The 20205-nt window shown below is 31.1% G+C and overlaps 1 protein-coding gene across 1 annotated transcript; it reads left to right on the forward strand.

Annotated features, from left to right (window-relative positions):
• The first annotated feature begins 1520 nt into the window (after positions 1 to 1520).
• LOC134245829 (serine/threonine-protein kinase TBK1-like) lies at positions 1521 to 19588 on the forward strand. Its single transcript, XM_062728085.1, has 20 exons — positions 1521 to 1647; positions 1971 to 2086; positions 4918 to 5058; positions 6353 to 6482; positions 7708 to 7798; positions 8918 to 9008; positions 9287 to 9368; positions 9688 to 9763; positions 10701 to 10811; positions 11040 to 11219; positions 11381 to 11586; positions 11764 to 11914; positions 13629 to 13869; positions 15926 to 16041; positions 16221 to 16337; positions 16781 to 16882; positions 16983 to 17079; positions 17306 to 17610; positions 18586 to 18702; positions 18901 to 19588. Exons 2-20 carry the CDS (start codon positions 1976 to 1978, stop codon positions 18965 to 18967), a joined length of 2532 nt encoding a protein of 843 aa, XP_062584069.1. The 5' UTR covers positions 1521 to 1647; positions 1971 to 1975; the 3' UTR covers positions 18968 to 19588.
• The last annotated feature ends 617 nt before the right edge of the window (positions 19589 to 20205 follow it).

Consider the following 20205-nt stretch of genomic DNA (forward strand, 5'->3'; position numbering starts at 1 on the left):
TACTTTTATTTGAAAGGGACACAATAAAAGCAGGGAAAGCAAACATGTTTGCAGGAACTTATCCAACATACTATTTTTTCCGTAACTTTGAATTTTCGTTATCGTTTGGATCGAAATATAATGTGTAGATTTTGTTAAAAATAATTTTTTTAAAAAATGATTGAGAAATTTTGACATTATACATTGCTAGGAATATATTTCTCCAAAATTTATAAAAGGGAAAAAAATCAGCATTCAGTTAGCTTCAGATTCATTTTTTGACCGTGCTGTATTTTAGTTGGCTAATACAACAGTATACAAGGCTAATACAAAATGCAATATAGCTACGCCCTCTGTAGTCCTGTTCAGAACAACAAACTTAATATCTAGATTTAACCATCATCGTATTCATGAAATTTAACATTTTACTTGTTTTGGTTGAAAAATCAGCGTAGACTGCCCTTTGTTTTGAAAAGTCCGGTAGGTGGCGACACCTCTATCCTCTGTTTTTAGAGGATAAAAACTATCCTCCAAAAACAGAGGCCGCCTAGACCTGTATAAAGAACAATGCACCTGCTTATTTTTTTTTCCTTTTTGTGAAAACCTTCATTGCAGAAATAATATGTGTTTATCATTGAAGGCAAGTTGGACGTGAATGGACCTGAAAGGCTTTTATTGAAAGCATGAGATGTATAAAGACAAGACCCCTATAGAATATGCCATTTGCAATGTACTTTCACTTTCAAGTCTTAACATTTGGATAAAATAAACAGGGAAAACAACTTTCCAGAGGCTATCCAAGTCCAACTTGCCCTTCATTGATAAACATATTTTGTTTCTGCAATGATGGTTTTCACTAAGAGCACGGAACTAATTAGGTGTATTTTTTGAAAATATACGCATTTTTAAGAAGATTTTTTTTCAATAAAAATTTATTCCAAGTATTCTTTTTATCAATTGATACTTTCTATCTCTTAATCAATGAAAAATTTATAAACTGTAAAAGTTTTAACTTTATAACTCACGTAGTTTTGAGGCTATTGTAAAAATAATTTTTTGGATTGACCTTTGACGAAACTTTAAACATATTTTGTAATAAGCAAAAAAAAATGGAGGAGCAGCATCTAAAGGAAAAATTACAAAAACAAATGCATATAGGCCTTCTCTAAAAAGAAATGAGACGGCCTGTATTTCGAGTTTATTAAGTTTGGTTCTAATATAAAAACCACGCGGGCTTCCATGGCGGAAGGTTTTGGAGCGTGTGCATACATATAAAAATTCTAAAGTCTTTTCCCACATGTTGGCTTCCATAGATCGGTATAAAAATAGATCCTCGAGCTCCATAGTTTAAATCGAAAGTAGAAATAATTGTTACTATTTCAGTTTTATAATTATCAATTACTCTATTACATTGTATACTTATCTCTTGCCCTTAAAATTTTTATTTTTAAATCCCCTTAAAGTCAGTGTTTCACTGATCAATACATACAACAATGTCCAAATTCTTTCGTTTTCAGAACGGATTTCCCAAATGGTTTTTCCAAATGATTATTAAAAATTCTGAATAATGTTTCCGGGTTAACTTGAAAAGTATGGAGTCAGCCGAGATTTGGTGTATCTAGCAGCGCCCAAGTATGCCGGTGGAATTGCGGGTGCAAATTGTCTAAGGTGAGAAGACGCGATAGCCACTCCCTTTCAGTTGTTTGTTTAACGCGCAAATTCTTAATGCGATGCATGTGAGGGTGTGTTGAAGCATAAATATTTATTAACAATTTTTGTTCCCTGTCTTGTTGTTGATATCTGATTTCCAGAAATTTTCAAATGAAATTGCATTTGTTCTTTTCACATCCAATTAAAGATGGAAAAGGTATAAGCACATGTGTACATAAATATTTATAGTACAGGTCCAGCTGATATATAGTCAATTACACGTGATATTAATCTATTTTCGAACATTTAGACATTTTAATGCCACGTTAAATGTTACATAGGAGTCATGTCCTCAGTTCCCGACAAAACCTACAGCTATTCTCTGAACTATCAGTGGAACACTGGTGAATTACTCGGACGAGGGGCCACAGCTGTAGTATACAAAGCTAGAAACAAGGTAAACACATACTAATATTCCCTTAATTAGAAAGACCAAACACGATATATGTTAAATTAACTTAGGACCTTGTTTTACTATAGTCAGGTGTTTTAATCACTACTCAGAAAGCTACATGTACATTGTACATGTATGTACCACAACTTATATCTTCAGTCCGACATATTTTCTATAATTTTGAGTAACCATGATAACGTCTTCCAGTATTATTACATAGGAAGAACTATTCAGAAATTTCTTAATTCTGATTTTAAAGAAATGTCCATTTTGTATTTCTCTTCGAAAATATTAATTTTAATATTAATCACTTAAATAAATGTAATCAAGATATTACATTATCTTGTCATGAATCATGGTTATCTTAAAAAATCATCTTGTTTACCTTTGAAAAAAAAAAAAAAGGACACAGAGGCGTCCGAAGTGCATATTTACCACTTGATAGAATGTTTGTAGATAACGATCAGAATTCACGCTAACAAGTCCATTTAAAAACGAGGAGACTTATTGTTCACAGAACAATAAGAGGTCTTTCCACCTTCTTTGAATTTTAAATTTGTTTTATACCTGACTTCTTAAAAATTAAATTCCATGAAAAAGAAACCAGAACTCTCTTAAAGCATAGAAAAAAGAAATGAATGACCTTGACCTTGAAAAATATTCAAGGTCTAAGGTCAAGGGTCACAATGCAGTTACCCCCATGCTTCTATGACTTATAGTTTTCAAGTTATAAGGTTTAATAGTAAGTACAAAGAACTTAAAGGGCAATAACTCATATAAGGGGTCATCAGATCCATTTGCACTTATACAGTGAAGTAAGGCCTAAAAACCCTTAAGATATTAGTGAAGGTTTGGTGTCTGTACAGTCTACGGTTTCGGAGGAGTAGCGATAACAAGGTTTTTCGCACAAGGGGCAGTAACTTTTAAAAGGATTAAATTTAGGGGACAAGAGTGAAATCTTTGAAACAGTTTTAAGAGTACATATTAATGATGCATAGACATTATGTATATGTTAAAAGACAAAAAAGATATAAAAAGAGCTAAATTTTCCATTTTTGGAATGACCTTGAACTTTGACGTTTACATGAATTTAAAGGTCGAAGGTCAATGAATCTTATGCAATTGGTCCCATGTCTCTATGACTTCTTGTTTTGAAAATATTAGATTATTTGTAAAATTCAAAAACTCATTGAAGGGCTTTGCGAATCCTTTCGCAATGAATAGTTTGAAAGGTCCTCTCAAGTAGTCGTAGACATTGGTAAAGATTTCATACCTCTACGGTTTACGGTTTTGGGGGAGTAGTGATAACAAGCATTTCTGGCCTAAGGGGCAATAACTTTGAAAGGGGTCAAAGATCGAATGTGGGGGTGATTTTTCGGAATAACTTTTAATATCCAGTATCATGAAGTATAAAGATTTTCGATAAGTCTTGTGGTTTCAAAACATCTCCAGAAATAAAATAATAACTAGGAGACTTATTGTTCAAAGAACATTAAGAGGTCTTTCCACCTTCTTTGAATTTCAATTTTGTTTTATATCTGACTCATTAAAATTAATTTAAATGAGTAAGAAAACAAAAGTGTCTTAAAAGGATAAATAAAAAAAATGAAAATTAAAAAAAAATTGAAATGACCTTGAACTTTGACCTTGACAATATCTTCAAGGTAAATGGTCAAGGGTCACAATTCAATTGACCCCATGCCTCTACGTCTTATACTTTTCAAGTTATAAGGTTTAATAGTAAGTACAAAGATATTAAAGGGCAATAACTCGTATAAGGGGCCATCAGATCCTTTCGCACTTATACAGTGAAGTTAGACATAAAGACCCTTAAGACACTAGTGAAGATTTGGTGTCTCTACGATCTATGGTTACGGAGGAGTAGCGATAACAAGAATTTTCGCACAAGGGGCACTAACTTTTAAAAGGGTCAATCTTAGGGGACAAGAATGAAATCTTCGAACGAGTATTAAGAGTGCATATTACAGACAGAAGAAAGATAGTATATGTTTTAGGATTTAAGAGCTATTAGAAGAAATTTATTCCTCATATTTGGAATGACCTTGACCTTTGACCTTGAAATAAATTTGACGGTCAAAGGTCAATAAAACTAATGCAGTTGGTTTCATGTCTCTACGACGTCTTCTTTTGAAAATTTTTATTTTTTTTTTTTTATAAAATTTATAAAGTTTCAGGGGCAGTTACTCATTGAAGGGGTCAAAGAAAAACTTTTGCAATGAATAGATTGAAAATTCTCCTAAATTAGTTGAAGACGTTAGTGAAGGTTTTGCATCTCTACGATTTACGGTTTCGGAGGAGTAGCGATAACAAGCTTTACGGTGAAAGGGGCAATAACTGCATAAGGGGTCTAAATTAAAACATGGGGGGTCATTTTTCGGAATAACTTTAAATATCCAGTATCATGAACTATAAAGGTTTTCGATAAGTCTTACGCTGTCAAAACATAAGGTGAGATATAAAATAATAAGAAACATAAGCATTTCAAGAGGTATTTCCACAGAAAGGTGGAAAAACCTAATTACAGTCATATACAAATCGGGAGTAGAGCAAACACCAATCTAATTAAAATTAGATCTTTGATCCGCTCCAGTTTGATCGCTACACAAAGCGATCAAACTGGAGCGGATCAAAGATCTAATTTTAATTAGATTGAGCAAACACGGACCTCTAAAACGTCGGAAATGGGATCAGGTGCCATGAAGTAATGAGCATTCCCTGCCGAGTGGTCTCTTTGGCAGTGATTATCTATCTCTTTCCCCTCTCCGTCTCTCTGTCCCTCTCTCTTGTATATTTGTCTTTTTTTCCGTCAACAGACATCGGGGGAGGTGTTTGCTGTGAAGGTGTTCCACGACCGCGTGTCCGCTTTCCATTCCTCTGTTCCTGAGCGGGAACTCGAACTTCTACTGAAAATGAAGCACCGCAACATCATCGGCATACTTGGGCGAGAAAAGGAGGTAACATTACACATGCTTTGCTGTTTTTCGAAGCCAATACAGTGATTTAGCCACCCAGTACGATTAGAGTACAAATTCTTATACTCCTTAGATGAATAAATCATCATATTGACTTATATTGATCTGAAAAATTAAAGAAATGATTGTTTTATTTTTTAATTCAAACAATTCGTTTGGCAATCCATGCCATCTTGTTGGCATTTCCCAAATGCGGTTAGAGACGGGGTTAAAATAAACATAACGAGATGGATAAATTCAGATATTTTTTTTGCTCTATTCTAGGAGGTGCAGATTAAAAAATAAATTTGTGGGATCAGTTTTGAACGAAGAAAACATGGTCCTTGTAGAAATAATATCCGTTTCCTGCCTTTCTACAATTTTTCATTTTGTTTCTAAATATCTGAAATTTGAACCTCTTCTTCATGTTAGTATTATCTTGTTTTGTCCTTCGTCTGTATATTCAAACAGTTCTGTAGATAATTACGAGTACTAGTAAGTCTTACTATTTTTTTCCTTTATGAGTAACAGTTTGACCATTGGCAACAAGCGGATTTTTTGTAGTCTCTTATAAACATTAAGCCTGAAGATTATATCTTCATTGAACCTCAAGATAAAAATGATTTCAGATGTAAGGTATTATTAAAATAATGTTAACGTAGATTCTAAGAGTTAAAATTGGTTTCGAAATCAAATTCCAATTAATACATTTTCTGAAAAAAGTTGTTGAAAACAGATTTTTACAGTTTGTAAATCAAGACATTCATTTGATGAATAACAGACAAAATATATTCTGCAATGCATTTTAACCTATGCACTTGCACCTGAAAAATGTACTTGAATATGATATCAGAACGACCAGTTAACATACATTAATTGGTTTAAATGACTTTTGAAAAATCAAAATGTTACTTCTCCCTACTTTTCCGAAATTTAACAAGAGACATAAAGAACCATGAAGTTGATTGTGTAATACGAAGTTTTGATTTAACGTCCTCGTCATTTTAATCACTTCCTCTGCTTTGTTTCAAATTAGGTTTTAAAAAACAAGTGAAGCGTTTGGTACATACATCTAAAATGAACCTGCAATCATGAAAATGTTGGAAATTTTAGCTATAGTTTAAAAAAGTTAAAACCTATGTTCAATTCTATAGAAAAAATAATGATGAAAGTCAAAGATTCATTGTTTACAATAATTTTCGAAAATTTACCAGAGAAGTATCGATTTTCTTAGTTTTGAATTAAGATTTGAATAAAATTTTCAGAAATTTTGACAGATGTTCAATGTCTTTGACAGGTTAATACTGGAAATGATGTCATTATAATGGAATATTGCTCAGGTGGAAGTCTTTATGCAATGTTAGATAAACCAAAGTATTCATTTGGATTTCCAGAGGAAGAGTTTCTCATTGTCCTACATGACATCAGTAAGCTCCCATTTATGCATGCGTATTACTTTTATTTAGACTTTCAAAACTTCAATAGAGAAGGATATTCGAATTTCCTTTTTTTAGGTGTTAAGTTCAAAATTTGTCTTTGGTATTTCAAAGAATTCATTAATGGTCTATGTGTAAAGCTCAACGCACTTTCTAAGCTCACATAGTTTTTCGCACAAATCAAGGTCACATTCTTTTTGCAATGAAATGAACATTATCAATGTTTAATACGAGACATAGCCACAATATGTATTTAATATCTTATGTTAAAGGTACATACCGGTATTCTTTAAATTCATAATCTTAAAGATTTTTAAATGGGACTTCATTGATAAATGATATGATAGGCCTATTACATCAGTATGAATTCACCACAGGTATTTACAAATTAAAATTGTCCAGCTTTATTATTTATACAGTGTATTATATATTATTTATATGAAATTTTCAAACTGTCATCTTAAAATTGATTTTTTTTTAAAATTAATTAAATTAATTTGCACATTTTCCATACTCGTCTTGGTTTTGTCGAAATGTAGCGCCGAAAAATAAAAATAAAATGCTGCACAAAGAAATCGTGCCAAAAGACACGATAAGAAGTATTGTTCATCTTTTAAAATAGTAAATTGTTACGATTGAAAAAATAATTGTTTTACATTTTGGTTCTGAAACTTAAGAATTTTGCGGTCGAGTCTATCTTTCATGATGCTTAATTCAGAAAGTAACTAAAAAAAATGCCAGCTCTTTAACATGAAAAGCAGTCGAACAAATGAGAAATACTATTATCATCTTGCGCTTTACAGAGTCATGTTATTGTACAGAAATACAAAAGTTACATGATTTGCACTGTTTTTGAGTCAATTCAAGAAAAAAGAACTGCTTTTAAAAGAACGGGTACATTTGACGAGAAACCACGGAAAAAACCATTTGAGAACTATCCCAATCCATCCGCCAAGAGTATATCAAGATCTTACCAATCATTATGTGTGAATTATAATTAAAGTAAGTTAAATAAACTTAAAAAAAAAATAAGGAAAGTATCACTTTTAAAGTGTATTTTGTTGACTCGTTACACAATTTCGCATAATAACACTATGTGTTTAGAAAGTGCGTTGAGCTGTACATGTATAATGATGAATTAAACATTTCATTTCTGTACTAGATAATAATTAAAGTGAATTTCTCCATATTGATTTTTGTGCTTTGTATTCTGAAGGTGATGGTATCCAATACCTCCGAAAAATGCAGATAACTCACAGAGATATAAAACCTGGAAATATCATGCGCAAAATAGACGAAAATGGAAAGTAGGTAGAAATATGTAAACATTAGAACACAAATTCAATAATGTTACATACTTATTTTAGAATATTCCACATGAGAATATTTTCTATTTAGTTCATTTTGAGAGTTTTCTGTATATACGAATTAAAAGTAATTGGTTCTTCTTATTATTTCTTTATTTTTGCTCTAATTATAAAACATACAAAATTTGAAACAAGGTCAAACATCTCTAGCTACATGTAATAAAAAAGCTTCATTTTATTTTTCTATGCGTTGAGAAATTCTTTGAAATAAATTTTACTGAAAGACACTGCTTTTGGTGAACGCTTTTTGTGAATCATTGATCAAAAAAGTACATATGATGGTTTTCTTGTAAATTTTCTTATTCATGATTAAAAATGCTGACAAAATGACAGCCTGTTATTGAAAGGTTTTAAAACTTTGATATTTTGGCAGCATTTTGAAATCTTCCTGGTCTTATCACAGTTCATACAAAGAACACAAATTTAAAAAAAGGATTATATTATGTTTAAAGTGGGGAAGTCCGTTTTTGCTTTTACTCTTCCCTTTTCTGATTAAAAAAGTGATGTCAGAGAATTGAATAAGAATTTTTTTATGCAAGTCATTCAATATTTGGGGAATATGAATATGATAGTACAAACAAAAGAATAAGATTAAATTTTTATTAAAATTCTTGAATTTTTGACTTAATTCTGTTGAAAATTAGAGCCCAAAGAATAAGTTTACCGTTCTGTTTCGTTCAGTTATATGGTGTTTCATTCTATTATATCATGAATACCATAAGATGTTAATTCTTAATCTATTAAACACAATATTATGATATGGAAAACAAATAATAATACACAGGTAACTGTTTCCTGAAATAAATTGTAGATATGTATTCAAAAGCAATGTACCGTTAACATTTGCATTTGGCGTTGATGTTTTTCCTTAATACTCTGCGTGCGATTTTCTTTAAAAAAACAAGCTTTAGACAAATAAGTTGATGATACACGGATATCAATAGGCTTGTTTTAAGTCAACATTTCTCTTTATTCATAAAATTATTTCAATAAATTGTAAAATTAAACTATTAGGATTCTTTACACGAGTCCATTTTCTCATTATTTTTTTTTAAATAGATCAGTATACAAGCTAACAGACTTTGGAGCAGCTAGAAATTTAGAAGAAGAGGAAACATTTACATCTATATATGGAACAGAGGAATATTTAGTATGTTACACATTCGATATATAGAACAGGGGGATACATGTATTATTATTATCTCAATTGAAAAATGTTTCTTATCAGGCAGAGCATAGATTTGATCTTGTCGTAATCTTACAAAAACTATATTCTAAGGAAAAGATTTTGCCCAAGTATTTTGCTGCATATTTTTGCCTATAGCTGCATTAAGCACTAGAGATCTTAAAAATGTTCTTAAATTTGATATTAAAATCACGAAAAATAGCTTCAAGTCGGTGTTATTAATTTCAATTGATTTTGTCTAGGACCCAAACATGTATGAGCGTGCTGTTTTAAGATTGTCAACTGGAAATGTATACGATGCTGATGTAGATCTATGGAGTTTAGGTTTGCACTATCTATGTATTATAATTATATTTTGATTAATATGTCAGTATTTTTGAATTGTTTAACATACACTGAAAGATCATCTCTGAGGCATAATTACACAGCAAAAATTATAATTCATGACATATTAGTGAGTATTTGAATTCTCGTAATAAAGAATGCAAATTATTTTTCCTTTGTTTTAGTGAAAGATATTTTTGGTTTAGGTGTAAAGTATTTCTTTGTTTTAGGTGTAAGATATTTTGATGAGGTCTTAAATATTTCTTTGTTTCAGATGTAAGATATTTTTGCTTACAGTGTAGAATATTTTTTGTTGCAGGTGTAACTATATATCACGTAGCCACTGGTTCTCTTCCTTTTCAACCTTATGGAGGAAGAAGTAATTCTAAAACTATGTGAGTTTAATTAAAGGTTTTGATGACAGTAAAAGATATGCTAAAACTACCTGAGAAAAAAGAAATGATTAGAAATTTAAATTTTTTTTTATCAGTTTAACTTCTTTTTATAGTTTTTGATGACAGTAAAAGATATGCTAAAACTACCTGAGAAAAAAGAAATGATTAGAAATTTAATTTTTTATCAGTTTAACTTCTTTATATAGTTTTTTTTCAACAATCCCAATGTTTGACGTCTCGTGATGTCAAATTATTAATAAATAGATAGATTGATTAATTGTATATTGTTTACCTTGCTCTCGAGAATTTTTCACTCATATGGAGACGTCACCGTATGCCGGTGAAGGTTGTGCATATTTTTGAAAAATGGAAGATTAAAAAAAACTTACCGTGAACTATGACGATAACGGACAGTATACTTGTATTAAAATCCATGGAACAAAATCAAATTTTGAGTAGAGTTCATACCGTCTTCTTCAAATATAGGAGGCAGATCAGGTGCCTATGATAACTAAAGCACCCCCTGTGGAACTCTCGCACCTATCTCGTGCGCCTTGACAATGATGATTTTGTAAACGGGGAAAGGGGTGAAAAATAACCTACGAGATTAAACTCGGTCAACATCCGACTTAACGACAGATTGTATTTGCTTACAAAATTTTCATATTGACATAAAAAAATTTGCGAAATGTTGACATTAAACAAGACTGTTGATATCCCTGCATAGATTATTTTTCATTAGTTTGCCTCGTTTGAAAAATTGTTCGTCATCTTAAAATGACATCATATTTTCATATGACGTCATCATTCCTAGAAACATATTTTTGTATTATACACGTACTTATAGTAAAGAAGTTTGGAAAACACAAAAGATACAAAAGATAAATATATTTGGGTTTTTATGACATGTGACTTATGAATATTTTCTGTGAAATAGGCATTATATCACTACTCAGAAGAAGTCTGGTGTAATATCAGGTATACAGCGAACGGAAGGTGGGGACATAGAGTGGCAAACGGAACTTCCCAGGACGTCTTATTTATCTTCGTACGTACCAGTTACAGTAATTGTCAATCAAATTATTTCTTAATACGATCATATTAAGAAATAATCCGATTGACAATGACTGTAAATTTCGAAAAGTGAAATTTTTACTTTCTCAATGTATTTTGACAAAAGAATAATTGATGCGAACAATTTGTGTAAACATACTGGTAACTTGTAAGGATTGCTTTAAGAACCAATGATCAATATGATTTACTATTGTTATTTCAGCTCACTTAAGTCTTTAATTACGCCAATAATAGCTGGACTGTTGGAAAGTAATCTAAATAAACGATGGAGCTTTGATAGATTTTTTGATGCAACTGATGAAATAATGAATAAAATCACAGTAAAAGTATTTGATTGCTCAACTGGATTAAACGACAAAATATACATCGACAAAACAGATAGGTAAGTTTTATGACAATTTCTAGAAAGGGTTTCTTTTCCACATAAAAAAACAATTATAAAAATTTAAGAATATTCAGGATAACTATTTATTAGTTCTGATGTATTTATACGTCAGGTACATAAATTGACAAAAACATCAATTTCATGCTGTGCTTTTTTAGGTATGCCAAGTTTCAAGAGCGATTGGCAATAACTACAGATATAGCTGCAGGAGAGCAACTTATTTTATTCCATAACCGTGAATTGAGTGAAATTATTGAAGGGACCTTAGAGGTGCAAAATTGGCCCAAAAACATATTACGTGGACAATTGTATTTATATCAAAGAGAAAAATTAGACCAACAAAGACTTGTTTTACCGGAAATACGTAAGAATTTGCACAGAGACAGCTCTAAAACTTTATGCATTTAGGTTTTATATGTCAATTACTTTGATTAGGGACAAGTAAAAGTAAAAGTTGTAACCCATGATATATAAGGTATTGGTAACAAATTCTTTAAATTTTGCTGCGATTTAAATGTTATTTATAAAACCTGTGTTTTAGCACCTTTGCCACAATTTCCATCTAAGATAAATTTGGATCGAGATTGTTATGTTGCCCATAAAATGGCCGCCATTTCTTGTCTGATAGAACGCTATGTGGCATCATGTATCACACAACAAGATATAATGCTGCAGTCGGAGACATTTCTAAGGTAATCTTATGTCTAAACAAAGAATTATATATCTCCATTCAAAGACTTATTTTAAATGTAAATTATTAAAAGCGTTCAGCTTGGAAATACACCGATGATCCTTTTTTATAAGTATTTACATTAAAGGTACTCACCACAAACAAAAAATGATGCATAGATTGATATAAATTGTGTGATTGATTTTGATTAGAAATGACATAAATAATGAAGCCTACAAATATATAGAAATCGTACTTCTTCTTTGATGCTTATATATGAGATTTTGCTTTGCTTTTTTATAACAAGTAATTAAATACACAATTTTGCACAGCTTTTTAACCTTTTGAAAAAAAATCTTAGAAAATTTTCCCATTATTAACGGTAAACATTATTATTCAGGTTACCAATTCAAATATAAATCTCTGAGAAATATTGCTGGTTTCTGATTTTTTTTTAAATGTTATTTATCCTTAAGACAGCATTTTGAAGAGCTGAATATCACTAATGAATAAGAAAGAGACCTGAAATACAACACTAAAATATCATTAAGTACATAGTTAATAACAGGTACCGGTATCAGAAACAGGGAAGACTTCCTGATTCTTTACTTGACAATTAGTCAACAAATGTGAAATACACACGCCATGATTTGTCCATGCTAAGACCAGGAAGTTTAATATTTTGAACTTGGCCCAATCTTGATTAGATTAACCGTAAACTAAGCTTTTGAATAGTGTGATTTACCGTTTAAATACTTTCAGGTTTATTTGCATGGGGTAGTTTTCATTAAAAGATTAGGAGATTTTCTTTCAAACTCTTATTTTGCTATAATATATATTGTAATACGTATTTTTATTGATTAAATTATTATTATTTTTTTTACAATATTACATTTAATTCATTCTGCCATGAAATATGTGGAGGTAACGAACACTATTCGACTCAAAAATCCATTAAGAATTTCAAAATAGGAGCGGAGCAAACACGGACCTCCAAAACATCAGAAGTGGGGTCAGGTACCATGGAGGAGTAAGCATTACCCCCGGTGGGCTCCTTGTCATGATCGCGAAATAATTCAAGTCCTTTAAATCAAGACGGAGTACTAGAATTAAGATGGATATTTTGACTTCAAGTTATGTATAGATTAATGTTAATATTTAAAAGACTTTTACGCCATCCTTGTATTGAACTATTTCAAAGTTAAGTCAGTGAATAGTGAAGCATTGTACTTATAATGATTTATTTTCTTCAAACTGTTCATACATGTTATAATCAATAAGCATATTCAGTTCTGTATCTTCGAAATAGCTGAGTTACAGCAGCCTTTTTGTATAGTGTTTTAAGAGTCTCTGGCTCTCAGTCGCATTGTTTTTACCCACTTTTTCAGTTTTGATTTATTGCTGCTTTTCGAGCATATGGTATATTTATGGAACATGGACTAAAATCTGTGTTCATTTAAAGAATGTTTCATTTTTTTCCATCGTCAATTTCACTCCTTTAGGAGAGTAATATTTCAACATTGTCTCTTCGATGTTTTATGTTTCAACTGATTTAATATGCATAATCAAATTCTCTGAAGATCAATTATTCAACTTATACATTTTTGAGGCGTCTTTTTTATGCTCTTATCACCATTTTTTTTTTATATACTTTTCGTTATCTTTAAAATTTTTGTTTTATTTTTAGGCAATAATAATAAAACCTACTTCTTAATGTACATTACAATTTTTTTCAGAGACTTTATTTTACGAATAACACGAAAAATAAATAATTGCATTCCGGACATGTGCAAAGTATTAATGGAACATAAATCCCGGCAGGACTTGTTTTACAACTGTTATGAATCCATGTGGACAAACTATGATGTAATTCTCAAATCTGTGAAAATATCAGATACAGAAAATAAGCTGAAGCATTTATTGGACCAATTACAAAGTGTTTATAGTGATAGAAATCCTTGGACAGTGCTTAACAAGGTAACGAAACGTGACGGACTCTTACTCTATCCTACCTCTTCTATCTCTCTCTCTCTCTCTCTCTCTCTCTCATTAAAAAATTACAATGTATATTTGCATCGTTGATATTGAAAATATGTTTAAAAAAATAATAATTACACATTCATTCTAAAACAGCTTAGCATGAGAAAAGTTTTCCTTGCTGAATATGAGAAAGGGAAACACTGCAGTGCTTTGTCCTTCATTTCGACATTCGAGGCCGTATTATCAATGAAAAATTTTCATAATTTACTTTTAATCACAAGTCGATTCGATATATCCCAGTTAAATTAGAGGAAGGCACAGGGACCACCACATATGTTTCATATTTGGATGTTTTAATTACTGAAGATAATGACGCTAACTAAAAACAAAATTTAATGACAGTCAAGATGACCAACTTTTCTATTGTCTACTTCCCTAAGAAGATGGGTGCATTTGGCGAGTAATCTGCAGGAATCATTTGTACGAAACATTTATGGTTTAAATGTCCATGATTTGGTTGGCTGAACATAGCTGGTCAGATTTTTCAACCATAGTTTTTTTTTTCATTTAGTTTCAAAGACCGTGTGAAATTGTAACATTTATGTCCGTTTTTTCTGGGGGTACTGTAACATATTAATGTTTCTCCAAAAATAAACACCTAAAATATTTAATGCATAGATGCATGATACATGTACATTATAGAATAGAAGATTAGATTCTGAATTAATTTCGCTCGAGAACCAAACTGAACCAAAATTTATCTAATTCAAAATTTTAATACATAAGAACATAAAATAAAACTGACAAAATAAATGGTTGTTTGCATGAAAAAAAAAAATTAACGCCCCATGCCAGGCTCGAACCAAAAACTTTTCGCTTCTAGTGCAGTGAGCAGGCAACACAACTTACTGAGCTATCACAGCTACATGTATATGGAGAATTTTAAAAGGACAAAGAAGCACCACATTCACACATTTGGATTTTTTGGGGAAAAGTTAATTTTTCGTGGTCTCTGGGTCTTCTCTCCATTTTTTAAAAAAGTGTATTCGTTTCTTTGAATTTAAATACACACGAATAACGTTTCAAAATCATGGAGAGAAGACCCAGAGAAAGAAAAAGTTTAGAAAAACGTGTCTAAAAATGTACCTTTTTGTACCAAATGTCTGATCTGGCCAATTTTCAAGTTATTTTTTTAGCTAATCCGAGTTCAATTTCAGGAAAATATTTTCCTTTCCTGTTGCACAGGAACCCGATAAATGAAAAAAAATGTTAAAATTTCATGTGATATGTCGATAAAATTTTCACTTTTCAAGTACGTCTAGATTCCTGCCGAATGCCCATCAAAAGCGCCCACGTTCTTTATACGTCTACATCCCACTAACACTTGCATATGGTGTTTCCATGCACATTTCCCAACTTTTTCGATACTTTAGAATAGGATCCAAATACGATCACATTTTAACCGAGACATACTATACTGATAGATACATGTAGTTGATGTTATAGAGATTTCACACCTTGTAAAATGTAACATTTCGTAAATTTTATGGTCGATACAAGGACTTTGTAAATAATTTATAGCCTATCATTGGGTCGTATTTTGGCTCTCTGTCATACAGATTGAAAGACCATTGTTTTGAAACGTTTTAATGCCGAGTCTGCCGAATGGGATGTTCCTTCTGCCTGATCAATGCGTTGGGCTGAGGGCGAATGTAGCCGGTCAGCTGGGGATGCTTGCTTCAAGGCATCTGATTCCATCTCTCAAATTTTCAGGGTCCATTGATTTTGTTGAAATTACTGTAAAAGATATATTAGTATATTGTTTTAATGACACTTATCATTAGACATACGATATATCATTCACGGTCACTTGTATCCATTAAGTAAACGAAGACGCATTTTACCAGTTCTTTACAATCTTATTTTAAAGTAATATTATAACAAAGAGGGGAAAAAGAATAAAATTTAATTTATATCGATAAAAGATATAAATATGAAAACAGTTTGGTATATATGAATGATAAACTGATTCTTGGTGTACGGCATTTTGTAGGCGGAATCTAGGTCACAGGAATGTAAAGTTTATATGGAGGTCCTCATGCAGAAAATTAAAGAACAGGAGGACGAGGCTATAGCTGTGTGTGTTGGTTGTATGGAAGAGGATCATTGGTAATTAGTCTAATTAAATTATTACATGTATATACTACATGTATCCCGCCAGCCCTTTATATACTATCAGTATCATTGGTTAATAGTTCAGTTAAATTATTACATTATTTACTTTCCCGACAGTACTTATGTAAGATATCAGATTATTGAAAGAAATGAAGATTGGAATTTAAAATTAGTTTCCAGAAAGCTGAGTATATAAGTTCCAAGGTGTGTGATATACATCACGTTTTTCTACGTCAAAAGAAGCAAAGAATTCTACCAGAAGAAGAGAGTTTTGGACATGAGGCGGACAGGTATCATTATCTTCAAACACTACACGATATCGTTAAAACAGTTCACCGAATACTAATTTGTCAGTACATTATTCAATTCGACAGAGGGGAGTCTCGTATGCCACCTTAGCTATATAGCTTTTGCACTCGAATTTTGTAATGTCTAAGTATGAAAGAGAAACCTCAGATATAACGTGTCCAAAAATAATCATTTGCCTTAAATCTACTGTGCAAGGTTCTTATCCTGAAGATATTCGATATTTATATGTTCGTCTGAGAGAAGTTATAAAAACAATATTCCCTGAAATTACATAATTCAGTGCGTCGATTTAATTGATATCTAGTGCCTTGGAATTTATGACCGGACCTTAACACTCCCGATTGCCTCAGATTGGTAGACCAATATTGCAATATCGGTAGTCCTGTGATAGCTTTTATAAATGGCTTTAAACTGACTGTTTCAGATCAAAGCTAATGGATCTCTGTGTACAGATTGTCTCCCTTTTACAAAGCCATTGTTTAATGAATCTGACAAAGGTTTACAATGTCGTTGGAAAGCAAATATCGTAAGTAGATTGCTCTGATGGCAATATAATCGTATTTTTAAACCAATGGCTTAAGTTATAAAAGAAAAAAAGAATTTTACCTCTTTTATTTTATTTTTAGATTGTTATTAAAAAATCTACAAAGAACAAAGAAAGTAGAACAGAATATAGCCTCAGTCACAGAATGCTGTGATAAACTCAGTAAACGTATGGAGAAGGTAAGCAAGTCATCAAGAAAATTATAGGTTTTGGTTTATATTTACCACTTTGAAGCAGCAAATATGATTTATTATGGAATGTTGAATTTCATTTTGATAACCATAAATAAGTTTAAATGTAATACATTATGCATGTGAAGCTGTTTAGAAATTTAAGTGATTTTCATTTAAAGAAAGAAAAAAAAAATCAAAAGTCAAAATGAAATGTCTTCATTAAAATTTTCAGATGGAGAAAGAGTGCAAAGATATCTCTTCCAGATTACCCCCTGTATTACAATCAATGCTCCAAACAACTCACCTTGTGGTAAATGCTAACGAAGATAGTGGATATGCCACTAAATCTAGAAGCACTAGTAGTGGATATGGTACTGCTCCCAGCCAAGGTCCCATTGAATCGGGTTATGAATCAAATCCGAAGGAAGCGAAAGACCTTACAGGCTATATGATCGCCAAAAGGGAGAGTACTGGTGTTCAGGAGTCCATGGCGCCGCTGAAGAGTTTTCAAAGTATCGCATATAAACTTGAGTCAGGGTATGAATCAGTCTATCTGTAAAGTAAAATTTATACAATTGAAAAATCAGTTAAATAACTTTATTGATGCATCCTTTTTATAATGATAATTTAAAAGCATATTAAATGCTTTTTAAAACCAAATATAATTGTAACGTAACTGCATTCCCATTTATTAGCAAAAAGAAATTGTTTTTGTTTGTTTTGAACATACTTTATAGTATACTTACAACATTTAAAAAAAACTTTCCCTGTAATATATACAATAATTATAATTAGTGATTGCCAAAATAACATTTGAAGGTATAAAGTTATACATATACATGATGTATACAAAATATTTCAATTTAAGGACATACGCATGGTACCTTTTACCTACTGATAATTTTTCAAGATATTCTAAATTTAAACTTATAATACCATTACATGTTCTTATAAAAAAAAATCAGCATGCGTTTCGAGGGGTTTTGAAAAGGTATCAAATTATGAAAATTTTTGCATTTTTCAAAGAAAAATGTGCAAAAATTACAAAACATAAATCCCAGATTTTTTTTTCATCAAAAATTGTTTTAGAAGAGGTATACGAATTTAAATATAGACATTAAAAATATTGAACACAGGTCCTTCATTTAGTGGAACTCTTCAACTCCAGGGAAGAACCCAATAAAGTTCAAACTACGTTGCGTATGACCTTAAGACACGAAAGATTCAGAGTTCTTACAATGTGAAAATTGTGAAAAGGGGTTTAGAAATTAAAAGATTTCACAGTGAGGCGGTTGAGAATAAAAAAGGGTCGATTTCCTTCTGTAAATATATATATCCTCATATTTTGGCACATGATTAGGAGTGCATTTTAGGTTACAAAAAGAATTCTGAATTTTAAATTTTGATTTTCGCTTTTAGGGTTGGATGCTACGTCATTTCTATTCATTATAACAATAAGAGACAAACTAAATGTATCATAAGAGCATATAGTATTTTTTTTTCCAAATACAGATTCAAATCTTTGCATCAGGAGAGCTTGTCACTAAGTAAAAATTTGGAGGAAAATAAAAAGCTCATGGAGAAACAAGCAGAAATGGTGGAAAATCTTCAGCATCTTAGATTAGCTGGGTAACATGTTATTCTTAAATCATAACTGATAGTATCTTTTCTACACTACTCAAACTCTGATATAAACAGTGTTTCTATGAAGATAACGTAACTTGTCTGTGTTGACAAATATTCTCTGCTATCCAATATTAAATCAAAAGATATCAAAGTTTAAATTTGAAGTCGATTTAAAATGACATCAGGTATGTTATTTTGTAGTTCTGAGGACACAGACCAGAGGCAACGTGTAGTAGGTGCTACTGCTACACGTTACATGCAAGATTAATTCTTTTGATACAGGAAACCCCAATATTTCCTTCCAAGAATAGATCTGAAATATATCTGAGCGAGCTGGCCAATGAGGAGAAGTATTTTCTTAAAAACGTCAAAATGAAATGCTCAATGCCATGACATGGATGATAAGGATAAAATTAAATCTTTTAAGATCATAAAGAAAGGAAAGACAAGAAAAAGAAATGAATGCATAAGATATACATGTATGTTTAAAGTTAGTTTAATTGGAGTTGAAGTTAAAGGAAAAGTAATCATTCCGAATGTTTTGAGTGTGTATGGAACTTGAAATCAGCCGGCAGTCGGACTCCAAATTAAAGAAATAGGAAACCCTGAAAAGTTATAGAACATTTTGTTAAAGCTAAAGGAGAATAAATGTGAACAAAAACTTCTGTGGATATAGATACCAATATTTTGTTAAAAAGAAGACGTCGGGAAAATATAAATAAAATGGTGAAAACAATTCAAAACAAATGGAAGACTTAGTGTTCACGTCAGAAAGAAACACTTTATCGTAAATGCGCCGGGATTTTTAAAATCAAACTAATATAAAATGTGTCTTTCTCTTAGAAAGTTAAACGAAGCAAATGGTAAATCGTATATGCAACAGTGAATATTAACTTAACATAAACAAATAAACCATAACTTGAAGGAAAAAGTCTCGTTGCTAAAAACTGAAGTCAACTAGATTTGTAATTCTTTGCAATGAAGTTATCATATTTCGTTCACAACTTATTGCCGAAGTACGATGAGAAATACACCATAAAACATTACACAGTATTTGATATGCCATATCGGATGTTGTTTTATAAAACATTTTGTTATTTGTTCAGAATAATAATTTGTCATTGTTTGAAACATTCTGTTTTGTAAATGACATTTATATGTATATTCACTTTATTTATGTGGTTTACACGATCATTAATAATAACACGTATAAATGTTACATATTTTTTATTCCTGCTATGGATGCCAAGAAAAAAAAAATAAAAAAAGCTTTCTATAATTTAAATAGAGGTAAGCAAGACCATTGTCTTTCAGTTGCATCTCAGTGGATTAAAGAATTTGAAAAGTCACTTTAGGAGTATATTTTTCACTTGCAGATACTAAATAACTTATCAATGCACTGCAAGAAAAGTATTTCATCTCAATAAGGTGAACTAAAAAGGGCAAATGCATGGTTTATTTTTACTTTTCATTTAAGTTAAGAAGAACTTTACATTTCTCAATTTT

The sequence above is a fragment of the Saccostrea cucullata genome, unplaced genomic scaffold (genome assembly GCF_032062105.1).
Source record: "Saccostrea cucullata isolate Sc308-1 unplaced genomic scaffold, CSIRO_AGI_Scuc_v1 ctg555, whole genome shotgun sequence".
In the NCBI taxonomy this organism is placed as follows: Eukaryota; Metazoa; Mollusca; class Bivalvia; order Ostreida; family Ostreidae; genus Saccostrea; species Saccostrea cuccullata.